This window comes from Colossoma macropomum, unplaced genomic scaffold (assembly GCF_904425465.1).
Source record: "Colossoma macropomum unplaced genomic scaffold, Colossoma_macropomum, whole genome shotgun sequence".
NCBI classification, from domain to species: Eukaryota; Metazoa; Chordata; class Actinopteri; order Characiformes; family Serrasalmidae; genus Colossoma; species Colossoma macropomum.
In genome coordinates, this window is record NW_023494796.1 from 23522027 (window position 1) to 23543296 (window position 21270).

The following is a 21270-nucleotide window of genomic DNA, read 5'->3' on the forward strand; positions in this document are numbered from 1 at the left end:
ACACAGTGGTAAACATGCCCCTGTCCCAAATTTTGGAACATGTTTTAGGCATCAACTTTAGAATAAGTGAATATATACAAAAGCAATAAAGTTAATGAGATGAAACAGTTATAATATCTTGTCTTTTCACTGTTTTCAATGGAATACAAGTTAAAAGGGATTTACAAAGCCTGTTGGTTTTCATTCACATTTTCCTACTTTGCAAACTTTCCTAAAATTGAGTTTGTACTTACTACTTATCACCTTGTGGTCACAGTCTATACTGGATGAAGAGCATTCTCGTTTTCTGTCCTGAGCCTGAAATCAATAGAGGAATTCTGATCCTGATCAGCAGCCTGGGCCTGCGCTTTAAGAATGCAGGAGTAGCCCTTTCTCTCTCTCTCTCTCTCTCAGCTCTCTGCCAAGCTTGCTCTGCCTTCACACCCCTTTTCACACCCCCTACTGCTGGACTTTGATAGATTTCTCTCTCTCTCTCTTTCTCTCTCGATTTCTTTTTTCTACCCTCACGCTTACCACCCTCTGAGATGCCTAAGGGTTCTGCCCACACTCACGCATACACACACAGTCTGAAGGTCAGTGTGCTGCAGTGCTGTTTTATTCATCATTAATGTGGATACACTGCAAGAGTGTTGATCCCTCAATGAAATTCTCATTAGGTAACGGGGAAGGATATGGCCAGTTACCCTCCGTCTTTGTCTCTGACACAGAGCCCCAATTCCTAATGATCCATCTTCATTTACAACACAGTGCTGTCAACACACCCTCACAAGGTGGGCTCAATTAAGCGTGAAAGCACACACGTGCACACACACACGCATACACACGCTCACATGCTACCTACAGGGATATCACCATATTAAATAAGCCCCCCGTACTAAAGTGGAAGTGCATTTATCAAAGTGGGCCAGACGCAATCAGGCCAGCAGACTGTGATGTGCTTTAATATGCTTTAATAATAACGGGCCACCGACACGCGGGCAGAGAGACGACTTTATTTAAGAACGTGGACCAGCAGCACGATTCAGGTAACCTTGAACGCCAGCAAAGAATAAAGACCCGCTAATGAACTAATAACTAGTGAGGTTACAGCACGCACACCTACATATCCACCCACTATACTGATGCAGAGCTGTGAGCTGCTGGAACTCGCAGAAAAAGAACTGATTAGTCACTCAGTGTAGTGAGCGCATCTGATTGGCTGAATACTCAGACTGCCTTGTAGGAGAGGCTCTGATTGGCTGCATACTTATTTTGAATGATTTTCATTACTTGGTTGAATTGTATTTTGTATTATGTATACAATTCAGTTATAATAAATGTATAAAATATATATGCAAACATAAAAAGGCATTTTTAATATATTTAGATTTTTTACCATTTTCTTCTTTAAATATCTTCTTTTAGTCCTGCTTGGCTGAACACTTAGAGAATGATATATGAAAGCTCCTCACTGGCAGAATATTCACAAAATGATATATGAGAGGTCCTGATTGGCTGAATACTCACAGAGCCATATGAGAGCTCCTGACTGGCTGGATACTCACAGAGCCACATGAGAGCTCCTGATTGGCTGAATACTTACAGAGCCAAATGAGAGCTCCTCATTGGCTGAATAATCACAGAGCCACATGAGAGCTCCTGATTGGCTGAATACTCACGGAGCCAAATGAGAGCTCCTAATTGGCTGAATAATCACAGAACTATATGAGAGCTCCTGATTAGCTGAATACTCACAGAGCAACATGAGAGCTCCTGTTTGGCTGAATACTCACAAAGCCATATGAGAGGTCCTGATTGGCTGGATACTCACAGACTAATATATGTGTACTCTTGATTGGATGAAATCTCACCAAATGATAATCTGACTGGGTGAGCACTCTAAAGACAATACATGACAACTCCTGATTGGCTGAGTGCTCAAAGAGTGATAGACTAGAGCTCCTGATTGGATGAACGCTAAATACAGGACAAAAGCACTCCTGATTGACCGAATGCTCCCAGAGAAGACCTCATTGGCTGAATACTGAACATGGTGAAAGGTTTGAGAGTCCTTATTGGGCTTACAAGCAGTAAACAAGCTCTCATGACTGGCTGAATATTCACAAGGTAGTATATGAAAGTTCCTGATTGGCTGAAAAATCAAGGCACACCTCGTGACTGGATGCATACTCACAAGACTGCGGAGAGCTGCTGCTTGGTGAGGTTGAGTGGATGGTTGAATGCTGAGATGCCGTAGAGTTTTGGCTGCAGTCCGGCCGGAAGATTCCCTCTGAGGATGGCATTGGTGGCTATGTTCAGGAATGATGCTATTGAATGCCAGCCTTGGTTGTAGAACCACACCTAACACACAAAGACAAAGAGAGAAAGAAGGGGAAGAACAAAGCAGGAAGGAAGAAACAAGGTTACAAAATGGGGGTGGGAGAGAAAGACAGTCAATAGTAATTAATATTTCTGGCTTCTTTACTCAGCACTCAGAGTAAATTGCCCATAATGCTCTCCATGTTTCTCTCATTATCTGAAGCCAGTGTGAGAGAGGGAGAAAGAGAGAAAAAAGGAATAAGGGTCTAATTGACCAGGCAAACAGGGGGATGGAGGAAGAGATGAACACAGAAATGAGGCTCACCTCCCCAATGGCACTACAGCTCTAATTAGTGCTGCTCTATCTGCTGTGCAAGACCTCCTACAAGTCTCTAATGCTACATCACACACCCACGATGTGTGCGTGTTTGATGTTCAACCCTATTCAGCAATTCTTCAGAGCATATTACAATCTCATGCCGGCTCCCGAAAGGAAAGTGACACATTTGCAGCAGTGTAAGCTATAAATAATGAAGATGATAATACAATTAAGGGGCATTTAAGCTGTTAACCAGCATTCATCCCCATCCAAAAGAGAACAAGAAAAATGGTGGCTACTTACTTTCACATTGTTTTTGGTTCCGAGCTCTATCAGCAACGTCTCCAAGTCCTGGAAGACCTTATCGGTTACATCATTCTGGAGGGAGAGACAGAGAAAGGAGGAGAAAGTGAGTTTGAATATACACTTGAACAGTGTCAAAGCTCAGTTTCTGATCTCAGAGCTGCTCTTGGTTGGACATTTTTACTTGACCACATTTGTAAAAAACCCAGCAATACCAGTGAGGTAGAGGAGGCTGATTGTGGAGAAACAGAAGGGCTACATGTCACTGTACACATGTATAGTGAAACTATTAGGCATAAGGCGTTTCTGATAAAGTGTCCAGAGAGTGGAAGTACAAGCCAGGTGTTTCTAATAAAGTGGCTAGTAAATGGAAGTACAATGTAGGTGTTTCTAATAATGTGGCCAGTGGAAGGTAGTATAAGGAAGATGTTTCTAATAAAGTGGCCAGTAAATGGAAGTACAAGGTAGGTGTTTCTGATAAAGTGGCCAGTAAATGGAAGTACAAGGTAGGTGGCCAGAGAGCATAAATATATATATATGTGTGTGTGTGTGTGTGTGTGTCAGATAGAATGGTCTGAGATTAGTCCAGGTCTGTGGGTGTGCAAGTAATGGAGATTTGCATAGGGAACATACAGCTATGCAGCTGTGTGTGTGAGTGTGTGTGTATCAAAGGCAGCACTGCGTATCTGTCTCAAACACACAGTGACAGGTCAAGAGCCAACCTGACACACCATCTCCCCCCTGAGATTAGAGATGCAGACACACACACAGATACATGTGATTTAAATGCTAATGGTGAGAGCATCGGAGACACAATCACGCATACATGAGCATGACCTGGCCCTTCAGAGAGAGAGAGAGAGAGAGAGAGAGAGAGAGAGAGAGAGCAAAAGAGAGATAGAAAAGAGAAACGAGAGGAAGAGGGAGAGAGTGACAAAGAAAAGAGAGAGAGCGAGAAAGCATAAAAGAGAAAATGAGAAAGAAAAAGAGACAAGAGGCAAGAGAGAGAATGTGGGAGAGAGTGGAAGACAGAAAGCAAGAGAGAGAGAACGAGAGAACAGAGAAAGAAAAGAGTAAAAAAAGTGTGTGAGAGGGAGAACGGGAGACAGAGAAAGCAAAAGAGAGAGAAAGAGAGCAAAAGAGCAAGAGAACCTGAGAGAGTGAGAGAGAGAGAGAAAGAGGAAAAGAGTAGACAGTGACTGGACTCCACTGATCAATCTGGACAGACAGAACTGTCTGGTCTTACTCGTACACATCTATGAATAATACATAACTCATAAACATGTTACACATGCAGTGACCTCTGCTAGAGAAGATGGGAGACTCACACCCTCTTCAGGGAGATCCGATTAGCGTCCAGTTTCCTAATGCTCATTTATCTCGGGCTCTTACAATCTTTGCCAAGCAGTGTTTGCAGTACAGTGGACGTGAACTGCTCTTTAAGACGCCATGATGTCTCTTAAGTCTCATCATTCTGTATTTTTACAGGAAAAAAGTGAAGCCCCATCCAGGAAATGCCAACCCACATCCCTGTCTAGGCGTAAGAGCACCACCAATGATTGCAGTGTTTTCTTGTGCAGAAATTTGTATTGATTTTTGAGCGCACAGGTCACACTCTGTCTCAGGGAAAATTTCTGAAATTGCACTTCTCCATGCTCTGATGGCTGTGCCACTTACTCTCTGAAAACTGCCAAATGATCTTTGACGAACAGCTGGAATTGCTATGCTGGGAAAACACGCATTAAAGAAATATTTGCTCAAAAACTGAATAGTGAGAGTTTTCCCCCGTTCTCATAACTGTAGCTAAGTAACAAGTAATAGGAGTTAATTGCACTTTACAGCAGTTGGCATGGTGCATGCATAAATCATCAGATACGAGCCTCAATCTGTGTTAAGTTGTTGAAGGGGAATCGTAAAAAAGTAAAAAGGTTACCTCACAGGAAGCCGGTATACGAAACTGTTCTGAATACATTACCTGATGTTTCAAGTAAAAGAGCAGGGTGACTTTATGCTCACCTGGAAGTGCAAACACTATGTTAAATTGTTGTTGGCTTGGCTTCACATGCTACCAAAGACGGAGGAGAGCACCTGGAGTACCATTAGGTTCTGCTGATACTAATCTTGAGCAGCTACCTAAAACTATAAAAGTAGAATCTTCGGAACTGGACCGATGACCAACACAGTTTTCCATAGCTTTCTTCCTTATCCCATACAAGACAATCACCCAGGCTTGGTGTCCGCATCCTACGTTAAATTTAGTTTTTTATTTTTTCTTTTGGGGGTCAACTTAGAACACTTGTGTGTTTTTTTTGTACCAAAAATGGTCATTATTCATTTTTACATGATCATTTTCCAACCTCTCTTTATCCCTTAGAATTAAACAGGCTGTTTTGGTTACAGTGCCTTTAAGACTGATGTGTGTACTGTATGGAGCCTCATTCAAAAGCACTTAGACATGAAACACACCTTATAACTTCAGTGTCAATGGGCAGGGCTAAACTGTTGTATGATGTTGCAGGATGTATAGGGGGATGCATTGGTCCACGTGACATCACATAAGCAATAAATTCAAAATGGGCTGTTTTTGCAGCTTAGTGGGTAATGAATAGGAAGTTTTGAAACTACATTTCTATATTTCTTCAAACTCCTTTATTTAAAAAAAGTGAGGGAAATTCAGGTTTTTCATGATATGGGAAAAATGCTGCTACTGTTTTTAAAAATGCTGCTACATGTTTGCCTGCAGGCCCGAATGAAGGACTCTTCGTATACAGCCCAGAAATGCAGCCTACGTTCTGAGTGATTTCAAGGACACATCAGATGTATCCTTCCAGGCCTTCGGTTACCCACAGTTCTCTGTGCACAAATGATGTGAAGGGGAAAAAAAAAAAAACAGCACCATGAAAATGGCAGAAAACGAAATCATTTCAGCAGAGCTTGTTTTGAAATGCAAGTTGTTCATGTCCTTCAATTCGTTTCATGACCTTATAAAGTGTAAAATGATTAATTAATTAAAGCATTCATACGATATTCTATATTGTACGTATATTGTGTTTTCGTTTGCAAGTGTAAAAAAGCAATGATTCCAGATTTCTGGGGCCAAAGGTTCCAGTACTTTGCACAGTGGAAAAAACACCCTAGCAGTGCCTGGGTCCTGTCAAACAGAACTAGTAATGTATGTATTTTTTGTTGTGAACTTCTCCCACACTTCGAGAGGGTTACTGAGAGTTCTACGCGTGTATAAGGTGCGTTTGCTATACCTGGGATGAGTTGAAGAGAGCTCTGAGATCCAAAAGAGCCGCCGTTATCTCAGACTCGTTCATTCTGACCTGAGAGTTCACTCCTCCAACAGAAATCCCTCCGTAACTGACAAGAAAGAAAGAGAAGTATTAGAATATTAGTCACATACGCACTCAAAAATATCCTGAAAAGCTTCTTTGTCAAGGTAGCAGTAGGGTTATTCTCTGTTCTGGAGTCTCAGGTATTATATTACTATAATGTGATATTCTTTCATCTGCTCAGATGTTTGATGTCTGATGTGATGCCCTATGCCTTTTTATTTATAGAGTTCCATATTTATGACTGTTCTGCTGTTTCTTGACAGACTTGCCTTTCTAATAGAGCCCTGACATCTTACCGAAATAGACCATCACATGGTCAATAATGGATGCAGTGCACTTTTACCGTATTTTTCCAGACTTTGCATAAGTCTTGAGCAGAAAGTCGGTCATGTTTCGGCCAGAAAGGTCATGCAGAGTGTCTGTCGTGTTCTGTGTTCTCTATAGAGGGAAGGAGGGAGGGAAGGCGAGGGAGGGGGTGAGAGAGAGAGAGAGAGAGAGAGAGAGAGAGAGAGAGAGAGAGAGAGAGAGAGGCAAATGTCAAATGTTTGATGTGTCACATATCAAATGTCAGATTGGGCCACCTGAAAAAAAATATATTTAAAGCTTTTTATCTGGGCAGTAAACGTTTATTTCCTTGGAACTGAGTTTGTGCCATTAGTATGTTAGCTTAACTGTTTCCTAACCTCTCCTCAAGTTAGCATCCAATACCTGGTTAAGCTAATCAATATTTCATTAAATTAACCCTTAGAGGCCAGTGACAATGGTTCAATGAATGAATTAATAATTTATTTAAATTATTTCTCACTTGAAGTGGAGAAATTCTGTGGAAAGTGCAGATACCAAGCTTTCAATCCAGGAGATATTTTATGTAGACGAAATTTAATGGAACGTTACTGTTGTCTCCACAGTCTTGTTTAGCAGAAACAAAAAAAAAATCAATCTTTGCCATGTTTTTGTCCCTTAACCTCTTTCCTGTAAGCACAGTTTGCAAATCAAATGTAATTCAATGTGTAAATTCATAAGTACATTTAAACAGTATAGGGAAACAAACAAATGAGCCTTGATTTAAGGGCACGTTCTTATTTGCATCTATTCTAATGTTCTGTAGCGCTTTTAACAGAACAAAACACAGTTACTGCTCAGAAAGTTTTTAAACATTACTGTTTAATCATGGTCACTTCTACTGGTCAGCACCCTGAGGAAAGAAGAAAAAAAAAGACGCAGAAGGACACAATGTTTCAAGACAGTAAACACTGCAGATGACATACCGGCCTTTTTCCCTCATTGTCTCATCATTTAATTGCTAATTTGCAGAGAGGGTTCAGGGGGCGGACCTTTACACTGGTCATAATTGCCAATTAACAGATCAGTAAGAGGCTCATCACCCTTACACACACACGCGCGGACACACGCACACGCACACACACACACACACACACTCAGAAAGCATACTAAAACTTTGTTGACTGAGTCGTCCTCGCCATTCAAGCTGATTAATGATATTCATGTATGCAGATGAGGCTGAGGTGTTGATTGGTTCTCTGTTGGTATAATTAAGAGAAACTGTGTCCCCTTGTATTCACTCACTGAGAACAGCTTCAAATTTACCACACTTGGTTAGTGACACACACGCACACACACGTTTGTTTATATAACTTGTCAAGACAAAGTCATACATATATCTTCTATACTGTATACACTGACTGGCCACTTCATTAAAACCACCTCCTTGTATCTACACTTATTGTCCATTTTATCAGCTCAACTGACCGTATAGGAGCACTTTGTAGTTCTACAATTACAGACTGTAGTCCATCTGTTTCTGCCCCCTTTCACTCTGTTTCTCAATGGTCAGGACCACCACAGAGCAGGTACTATTTGGGTGGTGGGTCATTCTCAGCACTGCAGTAACACTGATGTGGTGGTGGTGTGTTAGTGTGTGTTGTGCTGGTCTGAGTGGATCAGACACAGCAGTGCTGCTGGAGTTTTTAAACACCTCAGTGTCGCTGCTGGACTGAGAATAGTCCATTAACCAAAAATACCCAGCCAACAGCGTCCTGTGACCACTAATGAAGGACTAGAGGATGACCAACACAAACTGTGCAGCAGCAGATGAGCTACTGTCTCTGACTTTACATCTACAAGGTGGACCAACAAGGCAGGTTTGTCTAATAGAGTGGACAGTGAGTGGACACAGTGTTTAAAAACTCCAGCAGAATGAAAATGAAGGGTAGCTTTGAAAAGGCTTTGTAAAGGTTAAGGGCTGACACACTACATACTGAAAAAAGTAATATAATATTATATTTAATAGTTGAGGCTTCCGTTTAAAGTTCTGTTAAACATAAGCATTCTTCTTTTTCCTGACACTGAAAAATGAATAACTTGTATTTAATGGCTGCTTTGACTGGAAATTAAATAACTCATTTGCACAGGACTGTATATGTAATAATTTGTCCCATATGTATTATGTTTAAGTACGGTAACCAGAAATAAATGCTGTGACTGAGTGATGGACTGAGAGATGAAGTACATGTTTTGAGTGACTAACAATAGACTCATCCATTTAGAAAATAATGCGTAAGCTGAATAAATGTCGTCTGCTTATTATGTTTACGACAGTAGTTAATCATACGAAGCTAATCATAAGCTTCATTGTTTATCAATTATAATTATTTATCAGTGAAGTGCAGTCTGGGACAGCAGTTATTCATATAGGACTCATCATAAGTTTGTATTATTTTTCAGTAAATAATGCACATTAGTGTTGGGGTGTATTACAATAAACAGTATCCTGTGGTTTTTGTACTGTATGACCGTATTGTTAAGTTGTCAAAACTGTCAAATAATTTATGTTCCACATCTTTCTAACACACTTCAAAATAAACAACTAAAACACACACGACACACACACACACAATACATACACACACACACGCACACACAAACATATAAACAGACAAAAAACACAAACAAAATAAACACAAGCATACAAACATACACATACAACAGACAAACACAACACAATACACAAGCAAATATACACAAAACACACACACACACAAACATACAGCAAACACACAATACACAAACAACACAAACACACATACAAACACAAAACACGCACTCAAAACATACACAACACATGCAAACACACACAAAAACGCACATACACATGCATAAACACACAAGCACGCACAAAACTCACACCAGCACACACAAAACTCACTCATAACACACTCAGAAACACATACACACAAAACACACATACACATACATACACACACACAAACACACACTCACACACACACTCACATATACAAAATACACACACACAAAACAAACACAAAAACATACAAACACATGCAAAACACACACAAACAGACACATACAACACCCACATACAGCAAACACAAACACACACACGCGTACGTTCTTGCACTCTAGAAGGTTAATTGTTGAAGTTACTTTTCTGAGTGCCATTGCCATGGAAACTATAATTTTATTAACAAACTTGCACAGCCTTCACATTCCAAGGACGAGAAAGGTAAAAAGAACGACAGCAACAGAGAAAGAGAAAGAGAAGGAGAGAGAGAGAGAGAGAGGGAGAGAGAGATTACAAACAGACAGCGACTATCTACGGTTGGCAGTCAGTTGTCACAGATAGAGTCTTCACCGTCTGTGTCATTCTTAAAGGACTCATTCCTCATTCATCCGTCTTACTCCGGGATGAATTTACTCTATACGGAGTAATTTCCCACACCAGCAAGTGTCCTCACGACACTGCTGAGAAAATCCGAAAAGCATGGCTTGCATATGAATCTCTGCATCTTAAAATGTCCTTTAAAAAGTAGTGCGAGTCCTTAAACTCATAACACCACAACACTCCTCTCTGACATACTCATACAAATAACTGACACCTGGTGACACTGATGTTGCTACGTTTATTTGACATTTTGTAACCATGAATAGCTTTTTCCTTTTCCGCTTCATATTGCTTTATGGGTCAATTAAGCTTGTCCAGTGCCACAGTTTCAAGTCCATTTTACACCAGACGTGTTCAGTTGATAGAGTGTAGAGTGTTTGCTATACTTTCTTGTTATTTTTTTACAGGAACACACAAGTTAATATAACCTGCAGATGTCTTTATTCTGTTTACCAATTACATAAACTTCATCTAAACGACATTCAAAGCTAGCTATAACTATTTGAAAGAGGTCTGACTGGCCTCCTCACTTATTTCCCTTATCAGTCCAACAGACTCTGCAACTATCTCGAAATTTGCACTAGTGCAATGCTGCTGCTACACTTTAAAACAGCTGTCTGTGGTTTTGATTACGGACCTAGATTGCACAGCATGAACACTGAGTTTTGTACGGTTTCTTCCTAGAAACCTCAAGCATGCTGCGAGTGGCATGCATCCCCATCGCAGTGGCATGTGCCACATAAAGCCAGTGTAAAAAAACTACCCTGATTAACACAGGAGCGTGTTGCTCACGGCACAGCATGACAAGCGTCTGGTGTAAAATGGGCTTTAGTTATGTATGTTTATATGGTTACCTTACTGCGGACTAAATTATGTTTAAAATGCATTCCTGTCTACAAGTTATAGCTTCATTAACCAGTGGTCCTCAGACTTTTTAGCCATGAGCCCCTCTAACTCGACTAATGCTAAAACACCCAAAAACTGCATTGCTGCTAGATAAGTGATTGGGCAACTCAAGCAATTTATAGGTGGTTGGTAGAGTGTTGCTAGGTAATTGCAATGATATCCTGCTTTCTTGCTTCGGTTGTTTCTATGGTATTCCAGGTGGTTGCAAGGTTCTTGCAAAGTGGTTATTATGGTACTCCAGGTGATTGCTAGGGAGTTGTTAGATGGTTGCTATGATAGCTTAAAAGTTTGTGCACCCACTTTATATCATGGTGATAGTCCATTAGCAACACCTTATTAACCAGTGATGATAATAGACTTCCATCTTGATATTGGCTGGGTGCACCAACTTTTGGCCTTACTCATCTCTGAAATCATCATCTGTTGAAAAAAATGATTGTCATTCAATGATGACCGTACAAAAACTACACATCCGATCAAAAGGCTGCGTACAAGCACGATATTCCTGATACAATTGAATATTCTGGAGTTGGAGCGGTGTCGACATCTTAAAAATGTTGAGATGAGGATGAGAAAAATGTTTACTAGGGTGTTGCTAGGTGATTTTTATTGCATTCCAAGTGGTTGCTAAAGTCCTGCTAGGTGGTTGTTATGGTATTCCAGGTGGTTGCCAATTTGCAGTATCCAATCAATGCACAACCACTAATAAATAAACTAAACAACTTTGCAGAGATCCAACAACTCTTCTGTGCCTCAATCATCCTGATTGAAAGCGACACACACACTTTTAACGCTTTTAAACTCTTTTAGAATAGATAGCTATAATCACCTAATACTCATTCACAAATGTTAGTGGAGTTAGCTTCTCGGCTCAGAGCTACCCACTAGTGGAGCTGCTGAGAGATTTTTGTGTAACTTGCACTGTTTTAGTTTATAATCATTAGGGATGCATCGATAGTGATACTCGCATCATGTATCAGGCCTATACTGTGCTCATTTTTTGTACTTGTACAACCCCATTATCAAAAAAATTGGGTAATATATCAACTGTTAAAACTGGGAAATTTCATTCTTTATTGAAAAATATATGTGTGAAAGACTGCACAATCAAATAGTGCAACAATTCAAGAATAACGTTTCTCAACATAAAATAGCAAAGAACTTTTGCTTTTCATCATCTACAGTACATAATACCACTAAAAGACTCAGCGAATCCAGAGAAATCTCTGTATGCAAGGGACAAGGCCAAAAACCAGTATTTGCTGGCCGTGATCTTTGGACCCTCAGGCAGCACCACATCAAAAACAGACTCTAAAACAGTAAGAATAAACCATATATAAACAGGATCCAGAAATGCTGTCACTTTCTCTGGGCCTGAGCTCATCTAAGATGGACTGAGGGGAAGTGGAAAAGTGTCCTGTGGTCTGACAAATCAACATTTGAATTTCTTTTGGAAATCATGAACGCTGTGTCCTCTGGGCTCAAGACCACTCAGCTCAGTGCACAGTTCAAAGCCGGAATTCATGATGGTATAGGGGTACATTAGTGCGCATGGTATGGGTGATGTGCACATCTGTGACCATTAATGCTGAATGATACATACGTTTTGGCAACATATGCCGCCATCCAGATGACAGTTCAAAACATGCATATATTTTTCAAAAAACAATAGAATTTCTCAGTTTCAACATTTGATTTGTTGTCTTTGTAGTTTTTCCCTTTACAAATATGGTTTACATGATGTGCATATGATTGTATCCTATTTTTATTTACATTCTGCACAGCATCCCAACTTTTTTGGAAATGGGGTTGTAATAATATACTGATATCAATATTCTGACACTCACTGATACCATGGGATGTTAGCTGAGTGTACACTGCCACGCTAATGAACAAACGACTCAAGCTGCTCAAACAGAGACATATTACTGACTCTGTGACAATCGAGAAACAAAGTTACTGGTCACTTTAAACATTCTGCCCTGGCAGATTCCCACCAGAACAACTGTGTAATTTTAGACTGTTTTTAAACATACAATCACATCCGCTTCCCTAATATGGGTGGAGACATGAAGGCCAGAAAAACAGAGGCAAGAGAGTTGACATTTCCTACCACAGTCTGTATACGCCAACTTTACTCTGTATGAATGAATAGAATAGCGAGGTATAAACTTTAATGGGGTGATTTTTTTTTGTAAACTAGGCTGTAGGGAGACCATATTGTCCTATCGTTTACATCACCGCCTGCTTTTAGTTTCAGTGCTGTGTTAGCAGTGCTGCTTAGCTTCTCTATGCTCAGTACTCAGCGCTCAGCATGTTATTTTGAATGAAACAGCTTTATTTATAATTGTTTATGGTCAGAGTGTTTACCATAGCATGGACCATGTGTGATTATATAAGTTGTAGGCTTTGTCTCAACACAATGTACCATTCAGATGTACAGTCTCCAAAGAACAAGACTTCTAAAATCACACAGTGTATGTCTGGCTTTAGAGGACATACAGCTACGACTCAACAAGCCAAACAAAAGACCCCAACATGATGTGAAACTCCACAAGCAAGCCCCTCAGATGCATCCGCCTGTGATTCCTGCTGTCACTGTGCTACAGAGACTGCTGTTGAAAGACACAAATTGGGGTTTAAAACTCTGAAACATACTTTACTTACAGCTGTACAGAACCTCTTCTCCACTGCAAATCAAAGTGAATGTAGTATATCTAGCTAATTTATGTCATTTAAAATCAGCTTGATTGCAGTGATTTAACTGTTAAGGTACACTGCACTCCTTTACATTAACTAGTTAATTCTAAGAAGGTTGCTCAGTATCATACACTGTATTAGCAAATACCCAAAAATGTGTACTTGTACGCAATCTGATAAAAATGATGTTGATGCATCCCTAATAATCCTAAGTGTGGGAGATTTTATAGAAAGTCTCAAAATTGTTTTCAAAGTTATGCATTTTTTTACCAACCACTAATGATTCCCCAAAGGTAAGCCCGTTAAAATGACCGCCTTCAACAACACTGTGGCCTACAATATTTTGTAAACATACTACATATTGTAGACTGCAAAATCACAACTACTGGGGTGGTAAGCAGTCACACTGGGGCTCATACAGATATTGACATACAGATGTTTTGCCATTCTTGCTTGATGCAGGATTTCGGCTGCTCAACAGTTTGGAGTCTCCTTTGTCGTATGTTTCATTTCATAATGCACCGAATGCTTTCCATTATGTCAGGTTCGGACTGCAGACAGGCCAGTTTAAAACCTAAACTCTTCTTCTACATAGCCATGCTGTTGTAATACATGCAGAATGTGGTTTTACACTGTCTTGCTGAAATAATCAGGCCTTCCCTGAAAAAGACGTCATCTGGATGGCAGCATATGCTGCTTTAAAACTTGCATATATCATTCAGCATTAATGCTGCCTTTACAGATGTGCAAGTCAGCCATGCCATGTGAACTAACGTACCCCCCCATACCATCATGGGTGCTGGCTCTTGAACTGATAACAAGTGCTGATAAGAAGCCAGATGGTCTCTCTCCTCTTTAGCCTGGGACACGCAACGTCCATGATTTCAAAAAAGAATTAAAAAAATTTGATTTGTCAGACCACAGGACACTTTTCCACTTCCCCTCAGTCCATTTTAAATGGCCTAGAGAAGGCGGTGGCATTTCAGGATCCTGTTTATATAAGGTTTATTCTTTGTGCTTTAGAGTTTTAATTTGTATTTGTGGATGCAGCAATGAACTGTGTTCACAGACAGTGGTTTTCAGAAGTGAGCCTGAGCCCATGTGGTGAGTTCTACTACAGAATCTTGTCTAATTTTAAAGCAGTGCTGCCTGAGATCCAAAGATCCAAAGATCATAAGATCATGGCCAGCAAATGTTGGTTTTTGGCCTTGTCCCTTGCATACAGAGATTTCTCCAGATTCTCTGAATCTTGTAATGATATTATGTACCATAATTAATTAAATCCCCAAGTTTTTTGCTTTTAACATTTAGCATTACACAACTTTACCAGTCTTTTGTTGCCCCTGTTCCAAATTTTTAGAAATGCGTTGCTGTCATCAAATTCAAATGGGCATATATTTTTCAAAAACAAAGTTTTAACATCTGAAATGTTGTCTGCGTACTATTTTCAATTAATTAATTTTTGGAAATGGGGTTGTACACATTTTGTGCTAGTTACGTACCTGACTGAGACCATCAAAGCTAATAAAGAACAGAATAAAGAATTTACTGACAAACGTTTCATTGAAACAAACATGTACACCAAAAGAATCCCAAGAATCAAATGCCTAACATCTTGTGTCTGAAGCAGCCAGACTCCATTTACAAAGCTGTAACCTGCAATCTGCAGCTTTTCTCCCAGCGAGCGTGCGTATGTGTGTGTGCGTAATGAATGCCAGTTTCGAGCTTTGCTGATGTGGCCTAATTAAATCTGCAGCGGAGCTTTCTGAAGTCTCAGACAGACAACTTTATTCACTGGTGAGCGGATGACAGCAGAGCGCATAGCTAGCGCTCTTCCAGACCAAACATATCTCCTCCAATCTCGCTAACACCAAAAACAGCCTTTCGTTCGTCTTGTATGTCTGTGTGTTGAAATACCCTCTCCTCACAGAACGACGTCTGGAGTAAAGTCAGTCTAGACTTTGGTAAACTGGGTCAGCTGCTAGCATGCGCATGAGCGTTCTGTGCATTTCTCCTCTTTCGCTACAGGCAAGCTTTCAGAGGAGAGAAAATAAACTGGTTTGGAGTGAGAGTGAAAGTTTACACTTGTGAGAAGCGATTAGCATAGCCATGCTAATGTAGACTAAAGCTAGGCTATGCTGCGCACAGCAGGTGCTCGCGACTGATGGATCTGTGCGGTGTTACTGTGTTACTTTTATTTTTATCTTGTCTGAATTTTACCAAGATAGAGAAACAGCTGTATTCGGCTTCAACTGAGAGACTTCTGTGATGTTTTTGTGCTAGCTATGCTTTTGCTATGCAAACATTCTGGAAATCTGCATATCTGGAAAGGGAAACTTCTCAAAATTAAAATTATATAAGACAACAGAAGTTATGAAGAGAAATACCAAAAGGGACCTAGAACTTCACATAAATGCTAAATTAAAAAGATATATTTTCAAATGTTTCTTAAAAGTGTGCACTGAGTTTGATGGCAGGGCCGCTTTCGCCACGAGACTCATGCATTTCACTCTAATCTCAAGCTTTCATGCCCACATTTCACCCACCATTTCTTACACATATTAACAAACCAACCTACTGATGAATCTGAACGCTCACACCCCCTGATCCAATACTATCCAACCCATGACCGAACATTACAGTAATCAACTCTGCATGTAAGAAGTGCATGAACAAGTTTCTCTGTGTCACTCTGAGATAGAAAAGGCTGAACTTTAGCGATATTTCTCAAATGATAAAAAGCTACTTTAGTGACTGTTTACATGTGGGATAAAACAGAACTCAGAGTCTAAGATCACACCCAGGTTTCATTCTTCAGGTTTGGTATGCAATGCAAAAAACACCAAGCTTCTCATAAAGTAGATGTCTCTGAGTTTTAGTACCAATGATCAGTATTTGTTTTTTTTTATTTAGTTGTGGCAAAGCATGACATTCACTGAGAAATATCTGACATACAACCGGTAAGCCTGTCAACAGAGTTTAGCTTTTTAGAAGGAATGGAAATGTATAATTGCGTGTTATTAGCATAGTTATGAGATTTGATTTCATGTTTTCTAATGACATCACCTAGAACTAACATATACAAAGAGAAAAGCAGAGGCCCTAAAACTGAACCTTGTGGAACTCCAAAGGAATTGATAGTTTTTTGGTGACTGATTTCCCAGTGAAACCAGAGGTGTTCATTCATAAATTTAAACCATTCTAAAACCTGAGATGCCTACCCAAATATGTGCTTATTGCTGATGCGCTTCATTTTTGCTTAAATCCTCTTGTATAAAGGTATAACATTTTAGGGTATCTGAGACTGAAAGCTTATGTGTTTTCTGCCAAGACATTAGCTGAGGATGATTTTGTCCATGCTCATGTTGCATAGATATGTATAAAATAACACAGTGACATAACACAAAGTCTTCCAGGCCTTTGAGTAAGCCTCTAAATAATTTAAATAAAAGAAAAAACATCACATTATAAATTTATAATTACAAACTGGTGGTATGTGCCTTCAGTTGACTTACACAGGGAAACATGTTACAGTATAATGCCATGTGCGGAAGTGGTCACATCAATCCTAATGCTGTGGACAACAGGATTTCTTTTGACCTAGATAACAATGGTGTTATGGAGAAAAGTACAATCTGAGAATATTTTTTAATCTTTGTGTTTTCATACTTAATTTAGCTGTTCACGTTGTATCGCTAGCTCAAGTTCCAGCATGAATGCTAATGTTACATAATGTCTATGTAAATACTTTGTAATTGTCCAAAATCCCAAAACAAAACAAAATGACTCTAGGGCTGTAACAGTTAATAATGATTTGACAGATTTCTTTTCCAAACCACTGTTAAAAGCACACACTAAAACTCATTTGTATATAAAAGTGGTTTGAGCTCCTTAATATTCATATCTGAAAGTTTACACTTTTTAGGTCCATATGTTGCTGAGTTTATAACACTATTAGTTTATATCGCTATTAAATTCAGCCTTCCGACTCCCTCGCTATTTGAACAAAACAAGAGAAGATGTGAAACGATTGTAAGGATAAAAGGATGTAAATTACATTTAATCAAAAACATTTAAAATGATCACTGTTAGATGTTCCTGCGAGGCATAAGCATAAAAATTATGGCTTTACATCATGTTTGGTGGCATTTGTCCATATCATACTAAATTTAGATGGACATGAATGGGTTATTTACTTAAAGGTTTGAGTGCTGGCATCACAACGCCTTTGGAATTATTCTCAAAACAGGACTTTTATTATTTCTTCCTTCACTTTAGAAGAAAAATAATAAATCTAAACAGACCTGTATTTCATTTAGTTAAGCTATTGAAAAGGGTCAAAGAAAACAGGCTCGTTAAAACATTTGAAAAGCTAGACTGGTCAGTGGTCTCAAGTAGCTGAATTACCTTGAAAATGATCAACAGAGATCATTTCAATGGGTTTCATATCCATTCTTCAAGCTGAATGCACACATCAGTGAGGACTCTGGATCATACAGCTATATTTAAGTATTTAAGTTTTTGCTGAGGATGTAATGGCCAAAAGGTTCATATTTGCAGTGTCCAGCTTAAATAAGAGCTGGCCTGTCTTACTGAATACTGTGAGTGTTCTAGCAGAACTCTCGCTTTCACTCACTGTCACTCGTTCTCCCCTCTCTCTCTCTCGCTCTCTCTCTCTCTCTGGTTCATCGATCAGGGTTAGACTGAGTGCCTGGGTGGTATGTTAGGTCGTGTGCTTTGCTGTAGTAATACTTGATAAAGCATTAGCATTGATTTCTGCATGAGGACATTCAGGCCCTGACTCAGCGTTAAATGTGGTGCAAGAAGAGTGAGAGGGATGGAGAGTAAGGAGGATGGATAGACAGAAAGATGTCTGACCTTGCTTTAGAATGCTAAAATTAATGAGCAAGGAATAGCTGAAGCACTTGAAATCTTGCATATGATGGACACTCGAATGGGCTTATTCTTTGTGTAAATAAACTACATAAAAGAGGAATGTTTGGATTTTACATGAAACTCTGATAGAACCTACATTCAGCACTTACATAGGCACTCTATGTCACTTAAAGCTGAAAGAAGAGGGGCAAAGAAAGAGCTGCTGTCAGGGGAAAAGATTTTGTAACGCAGCTTTTCAGTCACAGAGTTTTATTAATAAACGCAGACATATGCCATAACGTCCATGTAGACAGATTAGCTTTAAAATGTGGTGTAGAATGTGACATGGTGGCAGAAAAGTGTGACGGCAGACAGATGGAAATGTGCGAAATGAGAAATTATACTGTATATGTCCTCTACTGACACTGTCACAAATAATGCTTGAAAGCAGAAAGCAGAGTTGAAACACTAAAATGTCCAGTAGTTGGATATTTAATTCTGCCTTACTGGGATGATACTGTACACTGTATAGTAAAATGTATTTACTAAAGATGGCATGATACCAATATTTCCAATGTAAATAGTGATAGACCTACTGAAAACTTGAGTATACTACTACTAAGCTTTAGAATGAGCAATTTCCATTGAAGAACTTTACTTAACCCTTTAAATGGCCAGGGTCCTCTGGCAGGCCCAAAGTTTTATTATACTCTTCTATAACCTAAGATCAGCTGAGCCAGTTTGCATTAAACACCCAGTAGTTACTGAATAATAAGCCTCAGTATGTAATAAGTCTGGGATTTTAGGGGTTAAGATGAGCATCTAAAAGTAGCCCATCATACTTAAACTACTCAAACACTCTACCACCCTATAGGAAGAAACACACAGCTAACGTCATTACTAATCACAGCTAAAACCATGCTATTTCAGGACAGATTTGTTACGGGACTGGATCAGACTCATCCTTCTTTTCCTTCCGACACCCGATCCAACATTTTCTGCATGCTTAACTCATCATGTTGCCTGAAACTGTGTCGAGTTGTTAAGTAATCTCAAACAGACTTGCTTATGTGCTTTCTGACAATGCTGTGTATGAAAATGGCCTCTGAATGGCTACCACTACTGTTTTAGTTTTATTATGCATTATTCCTATAAACTGTTTCATGAAAAGCACTGACCAACCAATCCAGTGTCAATGGAAACTTCCCAAAAATCACACATAGGTACAGACCCCCTAAACTTCTGGATTGTTGGCATTTCTTTGAGAACATTGGTTTGGTGTGCTCTGGGCTTAACGTTAAGCTTAGCCCTAAAACCTGGCAATGAAAACTGAAATCTCAGCGTGCCAGGTCATGACTCACCTGAGGTGGCGGTAATCCTCCAGCCCCAGGAGGGCAGTCTGGGAGCATGATGTTGCGCTGGGGTGTACTGCACTGGCAATCCGGTGAGGGATTCTGCATGCTCCAGTTACCATTCGCAAAGATCTCCAGGATGGAGGGATCCACAGCAGGAGTGGACCAGTCAGTCGCTCCAGCAGGAACACACGGGTACTTGCTGAGAGGGGAAAAGGCAACACAATCATACTGTTATATACACTGACGTTCAATATTGTAGCCAAATTTGTTTCACAGACGGTAGTGGAATGTAAATTTGCCAGTATCTGATTGGTCAAATGGCACAGGATAAAGTATCTGTGTAATTTCTCCATATTTCCACATATAGGTCAGATTGAAAGCTCATAGCCTAGATGTACATATCAGTGTTATGCCATGGGACACATTCACTAACAATAACAACACAGGACACAGTTGCGTCTATTATCAGGTGTTATTAATCCTTTAGTAACAATAACAAGTACTGTATTCTTTTATCATGGTTAGCATCTTAGCTCATAGAGAGTGTGTTGGATCCAAGTCATAAAAAATTCAGCTTTTTTAGTCTTTCTAAGTTGCAAAGAAATCAGTCTAAATGAAGCAGGCAAAGCTGTACTGTGCTATACTGGATTAAAATCAGTCCATACTCCTCAATGCCAAACGGTAAATAGTCTAAGAGAGTTAATTGACTTACAAATTGGAAATTTATCGATATTAAACAAATGAATTGAGTTACTGGTTAACATAAAATGGACAACAATTACTGAAAGTACCTTTCAGTGAATGTAATCTTCATTTGATCCAAAGAAAATTCAATTCCAAAAAAGCCAAGCAATTGCATAGACTTTTTTCAGATTTTTCCATCAATAATTCCATGTCATGTTGTAACAAACGTGTGGCATAACTGAAACGTCATACCATGTTTTATTGTTTAAGTTAAAACCACACACACTGCAGATTTATACGGAGTTAAAATCAACTAAGGAAGAAAACTAGACCTCGAACACAAACATGACCTCTGGCATGTGGAGGAAGGTTTTATGGACTCTTCATTTTTTGTTAATAACTTTTTATTGATTTTTTTTTTTTAGTGAACATGCAATCAACATTCTCTGCATTCCCATGACACAAAAGGAAAAGGACCTGAGGGGCAGTTTTATGGAATTTTAATTAGTAATCGCCATTACTTAGATTGTGAGAAGCAGAGAATGCAACCATCTTTTGAACTTATGACTGAACTTTGTAGGTGTGAAATAATATCTCTGCAAATCTGAAGCAAGCCTCCAGAAAAGAAATGAAGCTGCTATAAAGACAAAGAACGGACATATTAAATACTGAACAACTAATCTAGTTGTTGTGGTTCTGTTAAATACTCATGTCTGTTTTTTTCCCCTGAAGCTGAAAAATCAATAACTTGTACTCAATAGTTTTTTTAACTGGAAATTAAATAAATAT

The 21270-nt window shown here is 39.4% G+C and overlaps 1 protein-coding gene across 3 annotated transcripts in view; it reads right to left on the reverse strand.

The window, feature by feature from the left end:
- Nucleotides 1-21270, reverse strand: part of LOC118816660 (phospholipid-transporting ATPase ABCA1-like) — a 249179-nt gene that overhangs the window by 72578 nt on the left and 155331 nt on the right. For all 3 annotated transcript variants that reach the window (XM_036583170.1, XM_036583169.1, XM_036583168.1), the window contains 5 exons: nt 19804-19996; nt 6602-6696; nt 6178-6283; nt 2921-2995; nt 2174-2340 (listed from right to left, as the gene is read on the reverse strand). In XM_036583170.1, the coding sequence (XP_036439063.1) occupies nt 2174-2340; nt 2921-2995; nt 6178-6283; nt 6602-6696; nt 19804-19996 (636 nt within the window). The remainder of the gene's footprint in view (nt 1-2173; nt 2341-2920; nt 2996-6177; nt 6284-6601; nt 6697-19803; nt 19997-21270) is intronic.